Source organism: Branchiostoma belcheri, unplaced genomic scaffold (genome assembly GCF_001625305.1).
Source record: "Branchiostoma belcheri isolate BF01 breed outbred unplaced genomic scaffold, Haploidv18h27 scaffold89, whole genome shotgun sequence".
Classification (NCBI taxonomy): domain Eukaryota; kingdom Metazoa; phylum Chordata; class Leptocardii; order Amphioxiformes; family Branchiostomatidae; genus Branchiostoma; species Branchiostoma belcheri.
In genome coordinates, this window is record NW_017804564.1 from 375,510 (window position 1) to 392,641 (window position 17,132).

Below are 17,132 nucleotides of genomic sequence, written 5' to 3' on the forward strand. Positions count from 1 at the left end.
GTGTTAACAGTTCTTTAATACCCAAAATAGGGAAAAAGGATTATCAAACCCCTATATATTTAGTCATAGATTTCAGATAATCTAATATGGTAAGAAATGATCACAAAGATGATGTTTTCACATACTAGTTAGTATCAGACAGCAAACTTAGCTGAAAAATCAACCTCTATCTAACAACAGTACTGTACAATTGCCTCAGAAATTCTCTTTTCAAAAGTCAACAGGAAATGACAGGAAGACTGCTCTTATAGTATAATGATATATCACTGATCAATTTTTAGTAATGCCTTATTTACAGTGGATAAATATAATTCATACTGACAATGCTATATTTGTAAAAATTGTAATCATGATTTTGATACAGGCCTCATTCGGTGGCTTAGGAAAATGTAATGTCTTAAACATTTTATTTTTGTTACACATTTGTCTACCATATTTAGTAGGCATGTACAAAGTCATTCATTTTCGGAAAATACTAAAATGCCATTGTACATTGTATCTATCTGACCAAGGAATGCATGTATGTGCTTGAAAACAAAAAAAAAAAAAAACCTGACAAGAAATGGTGACAAAAATAGTATCATTCACTGATTCAGTTCTTCACATCCCCTTTTCCCAGCCAATTTGATACCAGATAAACTTTCTACATGTGTGGCTTTGGTTAATGTTTGATGTAACTTTGTTACGTTTGTTTTTTACTTCAAGTTGCAAAAACCAGCTGTTTCTTCTTCTTGATCATCTCTAGTTGCCATGGTGACAGCTTGTTGTCATCCACCCCTTCCTGCTTGAGTTTCTCCTTGAATTGTTTCTCCTCCTCCTCCAGTTGTCTCCTTACAGCCTCCTGTTTCTCCTTAGCAGCTGCCTCGTCCTTTCTGTAGTCAAGGTCAAGGAATGGTTCATTGTACATTTCTATCATGCTAACAATTTAGTAACCTTGTGCAGTTGAGTATAATTCTTCAAGATGCCTGATGCCTTGTACACTAACAATATTGAAATATGTGATAGACTCCTACAAAATGTCTTTTATTATTTATTTTAGCAGTACAGGACCCCATGATCTAATAATTTTTAGGTTTCATCAATCAAACTACCGAAGCTCTCTGGAGTTATAGATATACATGTAATAAGTAATCTAGACAAGTGCACAAATTGGTAACCATGTTGTGGATTGTTCTTTTTTAGAAGTTGAATTGGGCTTTAACAACTGAATTATTAAGGTAGTATCTTAATTACTGGTGAGCTCCATCTTTTTAAGACAAAGAATACTGCTTCTCACCTCTGCTGCTCCAGCTTTCTCTTGACAATTTCCCGTTTCCAGTGCGGAACCTGAGACAAGATGGCTTCCTCCTCTGCTTGCTGAGGAAAGGTCAAGTACAAGGTCAATGTTATTGCTTTCAGAATTATAGCAAAATTTAGTATGATCAAGGATGTAGCCTGGTTACCCAAACCTATTTTACATGTAGCTGCAGAGTCTCTTCCGTACTCACTGGAAACAGAGACTTCACAGCTTCACAGTTTTGGTGACCATGCCACAAAGATACTACTAGGAAAGATGCTACTGTAATATAGTATTTGAAAATTAAGTTCAATGTTTAAGTCAAATGGTTCATAGTTCATACAATGATTTTTCTCTACCTTAGTAAATTTAAAGTGATTTTTACTAGGTAAAAAGTGATTTTTGATACAGCTATGTTTGAAGAACTTCTAGAGCAAAAAAGTAGATCACGCCATGCCACCCATTGCAGAAAATGGCAAGTAATGCAGCAGCAACAACTTTTGGAAAACAGCATAAGCAGTTTGTCTAATCAAGGCTGATTGGGCAGGCCCGGTGTAGCATAGCTTCTGATGAATCAGATTCCCTGCAACCAACAATTATTGGTAATAATGATAATCACATCACTCAGAGTAAACATGATCGACCAATTATGCTGCTTAGTTGGTTGATTGGTTTGACAGGATGATCATTTGTGCAGCCTTCTGACAGTAAATACCTTCTTGGACCGGGCGGCCTGTTGTGCACGCTCCTATAATGTTGGTCACCGTGGATGTGAGGGTAAAGGAGGACAGGAGGGTTACAGAAAGGGTTATCTTCTAAAAGAAACTGCAAAACTTGGTAAAAAGGACAGTTAAGTCGACACAGGAAGTGTTATGTCTTCAAAATGTATAAAAATGGATGAATAAACTCTGGCCACAGAAATAAATTTAATACACTACAGTAAAACAGGAAAACTTAGAGAAAACATGAAGTTGAAAGACAAGAGATGTCTTAATACAGAAAAGGGTTGATCACTGATGCCACATCAGTTGATCTCTTTAAAAAATACACAATTTTTCTTAGCATTGTTCTAAGGGTACCTTGGAGACTTGTTGATGTGAAAAATACTTGTGCATGTATCTAAGGACATTCCATTGTAACATATTGTACAAATGTATGATAATTTATAGACAGGCAAACTAGCCTGGGTACCATCTAGATTTTTGCTCTGCAAAGCTTGACATTTTTTCAAGCGTTCCGAAGCAAAAATCCGGGCTACAGGCAAACAAATGCAGTCACAAACCTTCTTTTTCTCCTCATCATCTTTCTCCTTCTCTGCTTGCTGTTTTTTGAGGAGGATGGCCTGTTTCCATGGAGGCACCCCGTTGGGTTGCATGGACGGCAGCTTTGTCACATCCACAGGACCTGTACCATTACTGGGTGGGCTGAGGGGAGGTGGGGGCGGTGGTGTGGTGTTTGTGGGACTTACAACCAGCACCTCACCTGTAACAATGTCATAAATACAGTCATTGTACTGTAAATTCATTTGAGTTTGTGTCAACGATCAACTAGAATTTGTGGCATGGTGGAAATAGTTTGTGGTATCTTTGATTGGTTTGTAGCAGCTTTGAGTGGTGGAAACAAATTAAAGTGACATTCAGCTTGTAAAATCTGTAGCTACATGTACTACATAAACTTCATTTAAATCACTAACATTGTAAGTATAAGCTGCTTCAGGGTTTGGACTGTGCATGCAATAGGTCAAAGATGAAAGCCCCTGACTTGAAAACAGTTCTTGTCAGGTAGACCATGTTCTACACCAAGTCCAGACGTGCTTCGTTTTATGTATCAGGGGACTTTGACATATTACCAACAATACATCACACTGCACATGAACAATTCAAACTGTGAAACAGCTTATTCTAACATCTACTTTATTCTTGACATCTCACCAGTTGCTGGTTCTTGTGCACTCGGACTGGCTGGCGGTGTCTTTAATGCAGGGGCAGCCACAGGACTGGTTGGCACATTGGTGGGGACAATGATAATGGGAGATGGTGGGCGGCCGGTGTACGGTTTGGGTTTCGGTGAAACCATAGGTGGCTGTTTCGGTGAGGTTAGAGGTGCCTGTTTTGGAGTTACAGGTGACTGTAAAGGTGAGACTATAGGTGGCTGTTTCGGTGAAGTTAATGGTGCCTGTTTTGGTGGGGTTATAGGTGGCTGTTTTGCTGGATTAACAGGTGCCTGTTGCAGAGGAGCAGGTGGCCATCTGGAAGGTGTGGTAGGTTTTGACTCGATGGAGTTTGGAGAGGAGGGTGTTACACTGCTAGTGTTGGGAGATGGTCTGTTGTTGGAAGGTACCTAGAACAGAGAACAGAATGCTGAAATTAGACATAACTGTGCAAAATCTTCTAACGTTAACTCAGAAACCTACAGCAGGGAGAAGGTTAACCTCCAGCTTGTAGTCATGTAATTCAAAATAGAGATATTGAGTCATACTTATAATGGATGGTGATAAATTTGTTAAATGACTGACAAAAAGATGAAAATTGTAGTACTTACCTCATCAGTCGCGACCACCTTATTCACAGGAGATGTTGGGACGTCTGGCCTCCTGTTAACAGAGCTGATGTGGGGCTGGAGTAAAAGAGTAAATAACTGATGTTAGTGACTTTTTGCAAAGTAAGGGACATACTGTCATATACCCCCTTACAAAGTAGGCTAATATTAGCCTGGGTGCCAGACTGTTGCCAGGGACAGTACATCTATACAGGCTAGCTTCTCAGCTCCAAAAATTTTTCCATAGACAGACTCTGGGCAACCCGGCTTGAGAGATAAATTCAGGTGCTACCCCTAGCATCAGGGCTTGTGGCTCCCCCAACCAAAGGGAGTATTGTGTCAAGCTAGGGTCTGGCATCCAGGCTACAGTACAGCTCGCGTTATAGTTTCCAACTCTGACAACCGCGAACGCGGCATTGACGCGATAAGACCGCGTTCCGCATGCGTTAATGAAGGTGTGAAACGCGTTAGGGTTTCAACTATAACGCGTTCACCAAGCGTCAGGGTTTCAAATATAACGCGTTTTCATAGGTATTCATATGCACGGGGCGGTAAGATCAAAGGGAAGTAGGAGGGGTACTGATTAACCACATGCAGTGCGGGAAATGCGTGGACCCAAGACAACTAAAAAATTTTACGATCATCTGTGGCAAGATCTGCACGGCTACTCTGGCGATACCGCGGTGTGTAGTATCAAGGGTACCCGTATCTGGAGTCGTTTGTACAAAGTATAGCAGGTTAAGGCCTGCGAAAAAAATAAAGTTTCGTGTCGTTTGATAGTACCATAAATTCCAGAATAAAGCACTCGTGTTTTGAAACTTTTCAAAATCGTCAAAGTCGGGGTGCGTACTTAATTTGAGGGTTTCTCTGAAATCCGCCGACGCCGCAGGAATATAGCGAACACCGGCAAGTGGAGCTTGGAACGGCATCGACTCGTTCATAGCATGTTTAGATAAGAATGTTGAAGAGTGGAAATAAAGTTATCTTCAATAAATGAGCATCTTTCTGTTGGGTATCATCGATATTGACACCAAGTTTCGTTAAAATAAAGTCAAGTGACACATGGTAAGAAACGTAGGTCACTCACGTCCCGAGCGCAAGATGGTTCGCCAGCCAGCCGGCGCCGATGTCAGAAGAAACCGGCAGAAAACAACTCATCTACCCCGTAAGTATCCGTAAGTATATACACAATTGTAAGAGGGTTTATGAGTGGTAGGATTTGAAATGCAAGCCGTGAACGTTCTTGATCGTCGTAACGTGACATAAATAAACGTAAGTTGACATTACCACCGTTACATGACATTCAGTGAGTGTGCATGGTCAGTTTTAATGCACTTACGGACTCGGACGAGTTGAAGAAAGAAATCTTCAACAAAGACGACATCCATGCTGTTACAAAGGTTCGGTTGACAGAAGTTGTTTCATTACGTACCACAAATGTCTTAAAATCTTGATAAATGCCACGTTGTAGCGGTGCTATACCATGCCTGTACTATGCGAAACTTGCTGGGTAGATTGTAACGTTACACAGCATGGGATGTTGCAATGATTGGGGCGGAGTTTAAAATCTACTCTTGTGAAACCTCCTGCCGCCCGACCAGAGGGCGGGGTCCGGTCTCTGCCTTGGTAGGCGTGACGCCACTCTGTCTAGCTCGCTGAGGACGTGCTGGCCACGCATCGTGGGAACCAGCGGCGGAAGCTTTCCAGATCTTTTCCATGCTGGGGATTTTATAAGCATTTACTTTGTACGAGATATTTTGAAACCTTTCCACTCTCTTACGTTCAGAATCGCAAGTGGGGGTACAGAAGCCTTTTGTTGTTGCTTTGGTTTCGGTGTCAAATTTTAAATACTTCCCCGCCTCAATGATTGTTGCCAATCAGCTTAGAACTGTCGGCGCCTTTCGTAAAGAACAACAAAGCTACGTACTGCGTTAACATTTAAATCGCCCCCCCCCCCACCGATAAAACCAACATTGTAATATTGTCTTCTTTTTTTTTTCAAATATCTTTTACCATTGCTGACTTGATCGCCGACACTCTCCAAAGCTGTACGTTTCGCTGCACTTGCCTTACCTTTCGTTGCGGTGGTAATGTCTTGCGAGCCGGCTGTGGCCCGCGGCGAACGTAGAACAGCCGAAGATGAAAAGTTTCCCGCTACAATACTAGTATAAACGAGTTACCAACAATCGCTTAGCACACGACCGTTTTTTTCTTGATTACTTCAATGAACAATACGGTAATCAACTACAAATTTTATAATCTAATAAGCTGATTGTTTTGTGTGCCAGTATATGTTTTGTCAATATTACTTATTAACAGAATTAAATGTACATGTATGCAAAATACACCAGCTCTCCATAGTAATCAGAGAAAGAATTATTATTTTTTTTTTAATACAGGTGATGTCGATCTTTAGAAGAGAAGGTTTGGATGGGAACAGGATCTACACGTGTATGTAACATCGATACCGGCCCCCGGTTTGGAAATGTGGTCCAGGAAATATGACACATATATGCCTGTGTTTATTCATTGGTTCTGTTCTGAAGAATATGTAACGTTATATGCAGTGCACATCGTAAATTGCGCTTTACAAAACATTATCGTTCCGACGTACATGTACAAAGACTTTCAAGATTTGCTCTTTGAAGTACGGATTGTATCGCATGGTGAGACGTAAAACAGGCGGTGCCTTCAGTAATACGATCCTCCCGATCGCCGAATGTAACAAATTTATAAACATATCCTTTCGCTATTGTTTGCTTGAAATGACTCCTAGTTCTTGGTGGAAGGTTCTCCTTACCTGCGTTTCTGAGTCCTATCTTCCGGCCGATTAGCCCAACTTACCTGCTACTAGTGGATGGTGGATCGCCGTTTTTTCTAGTCCGGAGTTTCCCAGTCAGCTTGTCTTGTATAAAAAAATTATACCACATTCTACATCATTTTATCACATCAAGCATACAGTAGAGGTATAGAATATCTCTTTATTCGAAAAGGGGCGTTTTTGGAACGCCTTTGATTTGAAGTATGTAACGTTAACTTGTTAACGTGAGGGTATCGTGAAGCAGAACTACAAGGCATGTGTGATGCTTTCAGCAACACCTGTGACAAGTTTGGTCAAACAGTCAGTGTGAAGAAGACAGTGGCCTTCTCCACCAATGCACCCCCTCCGCACATAACCATAAATGAGGCTACTCTCAACACGGTAGAAGACTTCCGGTACCTTGGTTCTACTGCCTCGTCTTCCGGAAAGCTAACCCGTGAAGTTGACACCAGAATCGGTCAAGCTGCCAACCTCTTTGGGAAGCTGAAAAGTCGCGCTTGGGATAACAAGTATCTGACTATCCACACCAAGGTGCGAATATACCTAACTTGTGTTCTGTCAGCGCTGCTCTATGGTAGTGAAGCCTGGGCCTCTCACGCCCATCTTGAAAGAAAACTTAACAGCTTTCACATGAGGTGTCTCAGGAAGATTTGTGGGGTCTCATGGTCTGACAAAGTTCCTAACCTGGAGATCCTCAAAAGATGCGGCACCACGAGTGTGTTTCCTATCCTGAAGCAGCGCAGGTTACGCTGGTTGGGTCACGTGTCTCGCATGGACCACTCGCGTCTACCACACCAGGTACTGTATGGTCAGTTGGCAGACGGCAAGCGCGACAGGGGTCGCCCAAAGCTCCGCTTCATAGATGTCTGCAAGCGGGACCTGAAGCTTTTTCACATTGGTGCCAACTGGGAGCACCTTGCACAAAACCGCACTGCATGGCGGTATGCACTTCGCCAAGGTGCCAAGAAACTGGAAGATGACCTGGTCCAAAATGAGACCACAAGAAGGCATAAAAGACACCATCCTTCTGCAACACCCGCTTTCACCTGCACAACCTGCGGGAAACTCTGCAGGAGTAAAGCTGGGCTGGCCGCACACGGACGAGCCCATCGACGTTGAGCAGAGCGTCTGCTAAGACGAAAAGGAGAAGAAGAAGCATGACGGAGAGAGAAAAAAATTACGAGAAAAAAGTGCCTCCAACAGAAACATATGCTATAACGTTAATACTGTTATCAATTAGCTACGGATAATTCTTATGTATTTGGACGGTAAGTATTCGGACGGTAAGTATCAGGCTGCTACAGAGAGCTCGAGGCTGATATCATCGCCGGGCGGCCCGGCTTGGCGGCGACTTGTGACTGATGGACCGCCGGACGACGTCTCCCCCTGCGGATCGGCATGGTCAGATTGAGTAGTCGTTGATTGCTACTTTGAAAAAGTGATACCATACAGTTATTCAGAATAATAAAGCTATAACATATGTTTTTATCCGATGTATAGCGGAATGTTGGGACGCAAAGATCGTAGATTCGGTGTGAAAATACCCCTGGAAAACGACAGTTTTTTTTTTTTTAACGTATCGGCTAGGGAAGGCTGCGCGTACTATGTGAGTTGGGGGAGGGGGGCGTGGTGGTATCGCTTTGCCGATGTTTTCGTCGGATGAAAACCTATAAAACGTTAACATTTTGGGCTAGCGTCCGTTTAGGTGGAAATTAGGGAGAATTTTGGCGGCTTCTTGAAGAGTTTTGTGTGTCAAGACTCCACGTCCGCTGCATAACGCTGCGGGCCGTGCCACAATGTGCGTCGGGCTGGCGGCTAGTCAGGCACTTTGTGAGATACATTCTCTTACGCCTGTTGACTTTTGAAACGTTATAAACGCACTAAATTTTGTGTTCAAAATTGCACATGTAGTTGTAGTTGTAGGCTATCTCTGCAACGACATGAGAGAGGTGCCAACAATGCTACATGACGCCGTTCTAGGTGCCAAGTCGCTATTGTCTTACAAAACCGTAAAACAAAACATGAAACCTGACCCCATCTCATTAACTTTGTCTGGCGATCGGAAACGCGTTATGGTTACGCGATGCGCCAACTCTACCGCGTTATACCGCGTTCGGGTTAGCGTTTATGCATATTTGCCGAACGCGTTCGGAACGCGCGGGGAACGCGGCATTGACGCGACAGGATGTTAACATTGACGCGAGCTGTACTGTAGGCTGATATAAAAGGTTTTGCCCATCATACCTGTACAATAGGGTTCCCAGACCCTGCCCTGGCTAACTTTGCCAGCGTACTCTCCTTCATGTTCGTAACAGAAAGTGGAGGCTACTATTTTTGCCAAATTCTACCAACCATAACTCCATAGGAAGGCCTGGCATTAGCTAAATATAAAATGTTCTGCCCAGCATACCTGTACAAAATGTACAATAGGGTTCCCAGACCAAGCCCTGGCTAGCTTGGCAGGCGTACTCTCCATCGAGATCATAACAGCTTCTGCCTCCCCATTGGTCAGCCCTTCCATTCTAACAATTGTGACGTCCATAACCTTCTAGCTATAGGCAAGCCTGGTGGAGGCTACTATTTTGCCAAATTCTACCATTCATAACCCCATAGGAAGGTCTGGTGGAGGCTAATAAAAAAGGTTCTGTCAAGCGTATGGTACTACCTGTACAATAGGGTTCCCGGACCCTGCCCTGGCTAGCTTTGCAGGCGTACTCTCCCTCGGGTTCGGAACAGCTTCTGCCTCTCCATTGGTCAGCCCGTCCTCGGAACCCTCGGGCTTCGGCGGCTGGACGCTGAGGTCCTCCCCAAACTTGAACTTCAGGAGAGGGTGGACAGACGGGGTGGCCGGAGACTCGGGAAGGTCGAGGGGAGGGACGGGTGGGGTCTGTTTCAGTCAAGTCAAAAGAACGTTGTTCATCATCAACATCATTTGTCAACCATTGATGGGGACAGGGTTAGGCGCTGTACATACTTACAATTGTAGAACATTGTTAGTATTACCATGTGGCAGACAATAAAAAAGTCAGGAATTATACTATTAGCTAATTTAGACAACATTTCATTTAAAACAATGATTTTCAAAAGAAACTAAGTACTTCAAAATCTCAGAAAACAGCTATAAAACATTAAATAAGTAAACAGTATGCGTCAAAGTACATCAATCATACTATACTGTCAGTCAGTCTGAAAAGACTACAACTTAACTGTGCAAACAACAGGATGGCATAGAATAATTTTAATCAATACAGAGAAATTTGACTTATTTGCTAGAAGTCACTCATTATGGTTCATCATCTTTTTTAGTCTCTACATAGCGAATCCTACCTGTTTCTTCTTCTCCTCTTCGCTGTATTTGCGCTCCGGTATGGCTGGCGGTGGTTTGTCCGGGGGAGGGGGAGGGATGAACACCGGCTGTGCGTCCCTGTCGACGGGCGGTGGCTGATCGTCCATGTCATAGTCAGGAGGGGGGATGGGAGGGTACGGCTCCTGGTGCTCACCGGAGTCCTTCTTCCTCCCAGAGTGGACGTCTGCTGTCACCAGCTGGGTTGGTGCTAGAGGAAGGCACAGAATAGTTTTAGAATTGTAGGTTAAACTTACCCTATAACACTTCCTAATAGGCAATCAGAGAAGAGGGCAGCTCTATGTTCCTGATACTAGAGGGGCCTACGTTCCAACAGAAGTTTAATGTATCAATGGTGTGTTATGCCAAATGGCAGTTATATCAGATATTCAGATACACAGATACAGAAGCTGGTGTGTTACGCTGAGGGGCGGTTTTACCAGCTATACAGAATACAGCTAGAGGTTACACTTGCTAATCAGAGATGTAGATAGCCCTATGTTCCTATGTCCTGACTCACCTACCTTCCAACACAAGGTTTAAGGGTTGCCAGAACATAGGGATGTCCAAACATACATTTGTAAGGGTGATAAACTGGCAGATATTACCCCCTTCACACAGTTTCAGATGTTAACCCTGTGCAATGATTGCTGTCTTTAGAAAGTAAGGCTTGAAGACCTTGCTATAACATGTATGTGACCTAGAATATTTCAGATCGTATACACAGGGAAATCCTGACCTGGTTTGTCCCTGGGAGGTACCAGCACATCCTCATACTCCCCATTATCATCGTTCTGGTAGACATGCTCAGGACTGTCATTCTCCTCACTCACACCAACAAGGGCTAGGAGAGGGTTAGAATATTAGACTTTAAAACATTTTCTAAATAGCATTTTCTATGAAATTAATGTGGAAGTATGATGATATAAATAAGCAAAGTAGTACGAAGTAACAAGTGTCATTTGCATAAAAAGCATAAGGGACAGCTATGTCACCAGGAATGTCATTCAGCACCAGGGACAGCAATATCAATGTGGATGTCTCAATTCCTTGACAAAAACTGGAGTTGTACAGTCAAAACATTTAGGTAAGTCCAATTTCTTGTGCTTGAACTTGCTTCATAATGACCTGACACTTAATGTACTACCTGAAGCCCTGACTGGTTCACCATGGACAGGTTTGGTGTTCTCTCTCATGGACTCCCGCCGGCGCTGAGGCTGCTTCGCGATGGATGGTGCCGAGAGACGACGAGGTTTCTACATGGAAGGAATGGCAAAATCAAGTAAATACTGCAAAACGGTAGCACACGCCAAGCTGGCCACTTGGGCTTGATGACCAAGGATTGAGGACTTTTCAAAAATAAAGTTGAACTTGCCACCACTTAAACTACCGTAGGGGTATCTTCTCTAGATAGTTTGAAGAAAAATGCCTGCAGTTAGTTGTGCAAAGATTAGCATTTACTGCTTATGTGTTATAAATAGTTGCTGTGATGCGTGCCTGTGAAACAGTTACACCGAAGGGCAGTTATACCAGCAATATAGATACGGAAGCTGGTGTGTTATGCCAGGCAAGGATGGTTACAGTTACAAGACTAAGTAGAGTGACTCGCTATTTCCCAAAATAAGACACGATCCTCACCTCCTTCATGACTGTGCGCAGGTACTTTGCACAGACGGTGTGACCGCATTCCTCGGCCAGGTCAGCAGGGGTGAAACCATCATGGTCCTGTCCATGGACGTCCTCACCAGCCTCCACCAGCACCTTCAGGCACTGGGAACAACAACAGGACAGGGTGTCAAACAATGATTAAACAACAGAACATCAAACAACGATCTTTCTAACCCTAACCCGTCATGGTCCTGTCCATGGACATCCTCTCCTGCTTTCACTAGGACCTTCAGACACTGGAAACAACAATAGAACAGGTGGACATCAAACAACGATCACCATAACCCTCTTCCTAACCCTAACCTGTCCTGATCATTATTGTCAAAGTGTAAAGGTGGTCCTGCAGCTTTTTTGAGGCTGAAGTGGGTTGTCTCGGGTCTGGTATTGGAAGGCGGAGCCCATCCCTCTTCTTCTTCAGCCTGTTACGTCCCCAACCAAATAAAAGGCAGTTTAAACGAGGAAACTCTTGTCAAGTGTTAGACACAATGTCCATCTAAGAATGTCTGGATTGAACCCATTTTTGGTATGTTACACAGATAATCATGTACAAAATGTACAACTGTATTATTAATACAAATGGTACAAAATAAAGAAAGGGTTTTGTTATTCAACAATATTCCTATTTTATCTCCTTTCTGAGATTTGAATGGTCCCCACCTCCAGTTGTCCATGTTCCGCAGCGTCGTGCATGGGGGTCCCGCCCAGGTTGTCCTTCTCGCACTTCCCACCATGCAACAGCAGCCAGCTGACGACCTTGGCGTGACCTCTGGAGGAGGCGAAGTGGATGGGCGTGGCCCCGTCGTTGTCCCTCTCCGTGGGCAGGGCGTCCTGGTCATTCACCTTGGAGATGGAATACATGAGAGGATTCAGCATTTAGAGACTCAAGCCTGTCATGCATTCATCACTAATATATTGGCCTCTCGAACACTAGGTGAACCCAACCATGGTTAGGAGTAGTTCAGAGCAAAGTTGACTGGGTCAGCTGGTGTTTTAAATTGGTCTGTGTCTGAGCTGAACGCTTGAAACAAAATGTTTAAAACATTCAGGGGTTGGTCACGAGGTACATGTATCAGCTGTAAGTCAGCAGAACACATGCATCCTGATCATTCATCTAGAAGCAAAATTAGTGATTAGGCCACACCAATTTATTTTCTTGGTTAACGGATTCGCCCGCTTCATTTTTTTCTGATTTGCAAATAAAAATAAAAATCCAGAATCAACTGCAAAATGCTCATATTTTGCCCTGAACAGTTGAAAACAGTCCTTTTCATCCTAGTTGTTACAGTTATTCCATCTTTCAATGCAGTGGTATCATTAAAAGTTCAAAATTCATTGTTTAAATTTTGAACCAGCCTGGTGTGTTGACTTCATAGCTCCTATTGTACCATTTTGGGCCATAATAGGATGCCTAGGCCTGTTTTTATTTTATATTTTTTCACCCGCCCGCTCCATTATTTTTCTACAAAAATCCGTTAACCAAGAAATTAAATTGGTGTGGCCTTAGAAAGACCATTTACAGTTACTGGAGAGATAGGCTGTCAGAAAATATGCCTACGCTAACACCACATACGAATTCAGTCTGTGTAGAATGGTTACCAGGCTATTTGATACTACACTTAAAGGACTTTGGTCTCTTTCAACAATTTGAAACGTGCAGTCCTGGTCTCTGAAGGGTATGCTAAGCCAGAAATTTGAATGGGTCATAAACTCAACTCATATATCAAGATGTGTTTGTTTGCTTGTGCTTTTGTAGTTATTGGAATTAAGTTGACTCGCAGGTAGTGAAGGAGGAAATGGTGTTCCAAAACCATATTCCTGAAGGCTGGGAGGAACCTGGGAGGGTGGACATTATATTTACAGAATTGGTGAGGAATTATGAATAAAACATTTTTTAGCCAGGTGTCCTGAAGCATTTTACCTGCCGAGTCTCTTTCATCCTGTCCAAACCTATAGTGGAGAGGACAAAAAAGACTCGGCAGCACACAGTCAACTGTAACTTTACAGAGGTGTGAAGTCTTCAATTTTGTGTTACGTGCTATCATCAATCTGACTGACCAGCCATATGAGAATGTTAAGGTGTCCCATCTGTGCTTGATCATGTTTATGTACAATATATAAATGTAGATTAGTTAAATGGTTCTTGTTGATGTGACTGACCAGCCATATGAGAATGTTAAGGTGTCCCATCTGTGCTTGATCATGTTTATGTACAATATATAAATGTAGATTAGTTAAATGGTTCTTGTTGATGTGACTGACCAGCCATATGAGAATGTTAAGGTGTCCCATCTGTGCTTGATCATGTTTATGTACAATATATAAATGTAGATTAGTTAAATGGTTCTTGTTGATGTGACTGACCAGCCATATAAGAATGTTGAGGTGTCCCATCTGTGCAGCAGCGTGAACCGGTCTCATCCCGTCCCCAGCCTGGTGATGCACGTTTGCCCCACCTGTCACCAGGTGCTCCGCGCAGGACAGGTGTCCCTCCTGGATAGCAAAGTACACAGGTGTGGTGCCGTTGTCTGCTGGAGCATTCACTAGACTGGGGGGGGGGAGAAAGTTAACATGATTTATAAGACTGAAAAGTAAACAAAATTTCCTACTTCCAGAAAGTATGCCCATTCACCAAGCTGCAAAGTATAATTATCCATTCATGAATAAACTTTAAGATATCATTGAAAGTACAATGTATGAAGCATGCAGTGCCAAGACTTTCAAAGTGTATACATACTACATACATACATACATGAAAATCAAAGAATATAAAACATATGGCAAGTTTTACTTTCATCTATTCCCAATAACTAACATTTTATTCCCAATATGCTGAACATTCAGTGCAAGATAGGAAGCAGTTTATTAGTACATTAATTCAGTGAAGACATACCAGTATTTTGTAATGTTATAAGACGGTCTGCAACTAGATGTATTTCTTGGTCCATTGTCACAATTGCATGTGGTTAGCTAAAATAACTAGCATAGTACAGTTAAAAACCAGACCTTCTACATGTACATTGTACATCAGGAAACAACCTGCTAATCAAGTAAACATGGTCTTCGTTTAAGATTAATTACCCAACAAAAGCCTGGTTTCCAATACATCACACCTTTGGATAATTCACTTGTGTTGTACACCTTATTTTAACAGTGCCTCAGAGCAAACTGGAGCGAAAGTAAAGTAAACCAGGCTAGCAAAACAAAGATAGAAAACAAACAATCACTAATTGAATAGAACTGTAACAATGAGAGCATAAGGTACACCCTAAGTCCTATAGTATGTTGAGTAAGGTAATCTTGGGTTAACTTTTAGAACAGAGCTTTAGTCTTTTAAAGGCTGTGGTGCATGAAGCGGCCAGAAGGTGTTGGATAATGTTACTATATCCGGAAACAACGCATGGTAGCCCTGGCCAGTGTACATGTTCAGCCATCTTGCTTTGAAACTTACATGAGGAAGCTCATGTAGTAAAAATTACTTCCGCCAAAACTTCCAACCCTAGTACAGCTAGGAGACCGAAATTCTTTGTACAAATCGACCACGAACGTTTCAAGGAATTGTTACGTTTTTGTTCTTTTCTTTCAACGATTTTAGCATTAGGTATTTGATACTTTGTTTTGTCAAGGGTTTTGGGAGTGTAATGCTTTTGTCGACATTCCATTACTTTTTGTAAACACGGCAATGTTTTCCCAAATGGTTCAAGGCTGTCTTTGAGTTGACTTTCGTGCCATATAACAGCGTGTAGTGTTTTTTCCGTGTTATAACTGTTCCAGCCTTTGCCCTTTATAATGGCCCAGGCTAGTTGGGCAGCCATCCAGGCAAAAAGTATATAATTATGAAGTCACCGTGCTCCAGATTAATTCACTAGGGAACGGCAAAACGTCATGTGGTGGCAAATAACGGACCTACATAGATGCTTATTTCTCTTGGCATTTTAAAAATATATTCTTACTTTTTGATAAAATAAGTATGTCAGAGCGCCAGCTTTTCTTTCTTCGAATCCTAGCCCTTTCATGTAGTACTAGTAATCGAAGCAACGAATATTAAGTTACAAAGTCAACCTTCTATAATTAGATTTCAAGGGAAAATACACCACGAGTGTTTGCGGATAGCAGACTTACCTGGGCACATCAGCATTTAGTATCTTATACTTTCTAACTTGTGAATAATGAGTTTGATGTTCTGTTAATTAACACTTTGTGTACCAATAATCATAAAACCAACGCTAAATCGGGTCTTAATTGTAAGTAAATCTTACATATGTTTACGAATAGCGGACCTACCTGGGCGCTTGTTTCAGCAGTTATATTTCCTGAACACTCTTAATTTTGTAGACAGTAGATTATTACGAGTTTGATGTTCTGTTATTTAATGCTCTTTTGCAGCTTAAGTGCCAATAATCATTATAAGCCAAATTAGCTTAAATCAGACCTTAATTGTAAGTTAATTTTACAGATGTTTACGAACATAGCGGGCCTCCTACCTGGGTGCCTGTTTCAGCAGGTATTTCAGACACTCCACGTCGCCGTTCGCTGCGGCAAAGTGCAGAGCTGTAACACCGTGTCCCGCCGTGTCCTGCAGATCACAACCCTCAGTCACCAGCCACTGTAGCACCGGCAGGTGGCCGAACCGCGCCGCCAGGTGTAAAACGGTGGCCCCGCTGGTGTCTCTGTCCCGGACATTGCACCCGGAAAACTTCAGCAGCCACTGCAGGCAGGGCAGCTGGCCTGTCGCCGCCGCGTCGTGGGCAGGGGAAGCGCCGTTTTTAGCTTTTTTAGCGCTGCTAAGCCTCGCCGTTTGTACCAGGTATTTTAAGGAGGATAGTTGCCCTGTTCTTGCGGCGTGGTGGACGCAGGTAGCCCCGAACTCGTCCGCTACACCGTCGTGAAGAGCCCCGCTTAAGTGCAGCTGCTGTAGCGCCACTTCGTCTCCAGTTTTGGACGCTAACAGCGCTCTCTCTAGCGCCATTTTTCGCCTGGTTAGCCTAGGGATGGACACAGGACACAATGTAGCCAATTCCCCGTGAAGAAAGGTGTCATCACAAGTCCTTAAGGTCGCTACACTGTCATAGACGGCTTGATGTAGCAAACCGTGTCCCCTCAATGTGTGTGGAACGAAGATTGCTCGCGCTTGGGGACCTGTAACTCTATCCCTCATGAATATTAATGAGGTTAACAGGTGGTGCCTGTTTAAGGGCGCACCTTTGTTCTGCGCGGTTGGCTATGAGCAGGCAGGGATCAATAAATGGCTAACGCCCTGAGTCCACACACACGGCGCTAGCCTACGTAAAAGTCCTCTGTGGCCTTTTGATATTACACAGTGCTTTCTGATACAAGCAATAGCTATAATTGTTTTCTACAATTTATACCTGAAAATATTGGAGAAACGACAAGTTGGGCAAACCTTCAAGGTAATCTGTAATTTTGTAATATTGCACTTTCGTGTTGCTGTTTACCAACAATTGTGATGGCTAATATCAATTTTGCAA

The 17,132-nt window shown here is 42.9% G+C and overlaps 2 protein-coding genes across 2 annotated transcripts; both read right to left on the reverse strand.

Moving 5' to 3' along the window:
• Nucleotides 1-612: 612 nt before the first annotated feature.
• On the reverse strand, nt 613-9,523 carry LOC109487528 (espin-like). The gene is made up of 7 exons (XM_019791541.1): nt 9,301-9,523; nt 3,818-3,892; nt 3,208-3,616; nt 2,559-2,758; nt 1,992-2,024; nt 1,277-1,356; nt 613-872 (listed from the first exon to the last, which is right to left on the reverse strand). The coding sequence occupies exons 3-7, from the start codon at nt 3,350-3,352 to the stop codon at nt 701-703; spliced, it is 630 nt and encodes a 209-aa protein (XP_019647100.1). The 5' UTR covers nt 3,353-3,616; nt 3,818-3,892; nt 9,301-9,523; the 3' UTR covers nt 613-700.
• A 421-nt stretch (nt 9,524-9,944) lies between these two features.
• LOC109487468 (espin-like) lies at nt 9,945-16,852 on the reverse strand. The gene is made up of 7 exons (XM_019791457.1): nt 16,128-16,852; nt 14,008-14,191; nt 12,304-12,486; nt 11,617-11,748; nt 11,126-11,234; nt 10,718-10,822; nt 9,945-10,189 (listed from the first exon to the last, which is right to left on the reverse strand). The coding sequence occupies exons 1-7, from the start codon at nt 16,799-16,801 to the stop codon at nt 9,945-9,947; spliced, it is 1,632 nt and encodes a 543-aa protein (XP_019647016.1). The 5' UTR covers nt 16,802-16,852.
• Nucleotides 16,853-17,132: the final 280 nt, after the last annotated feature.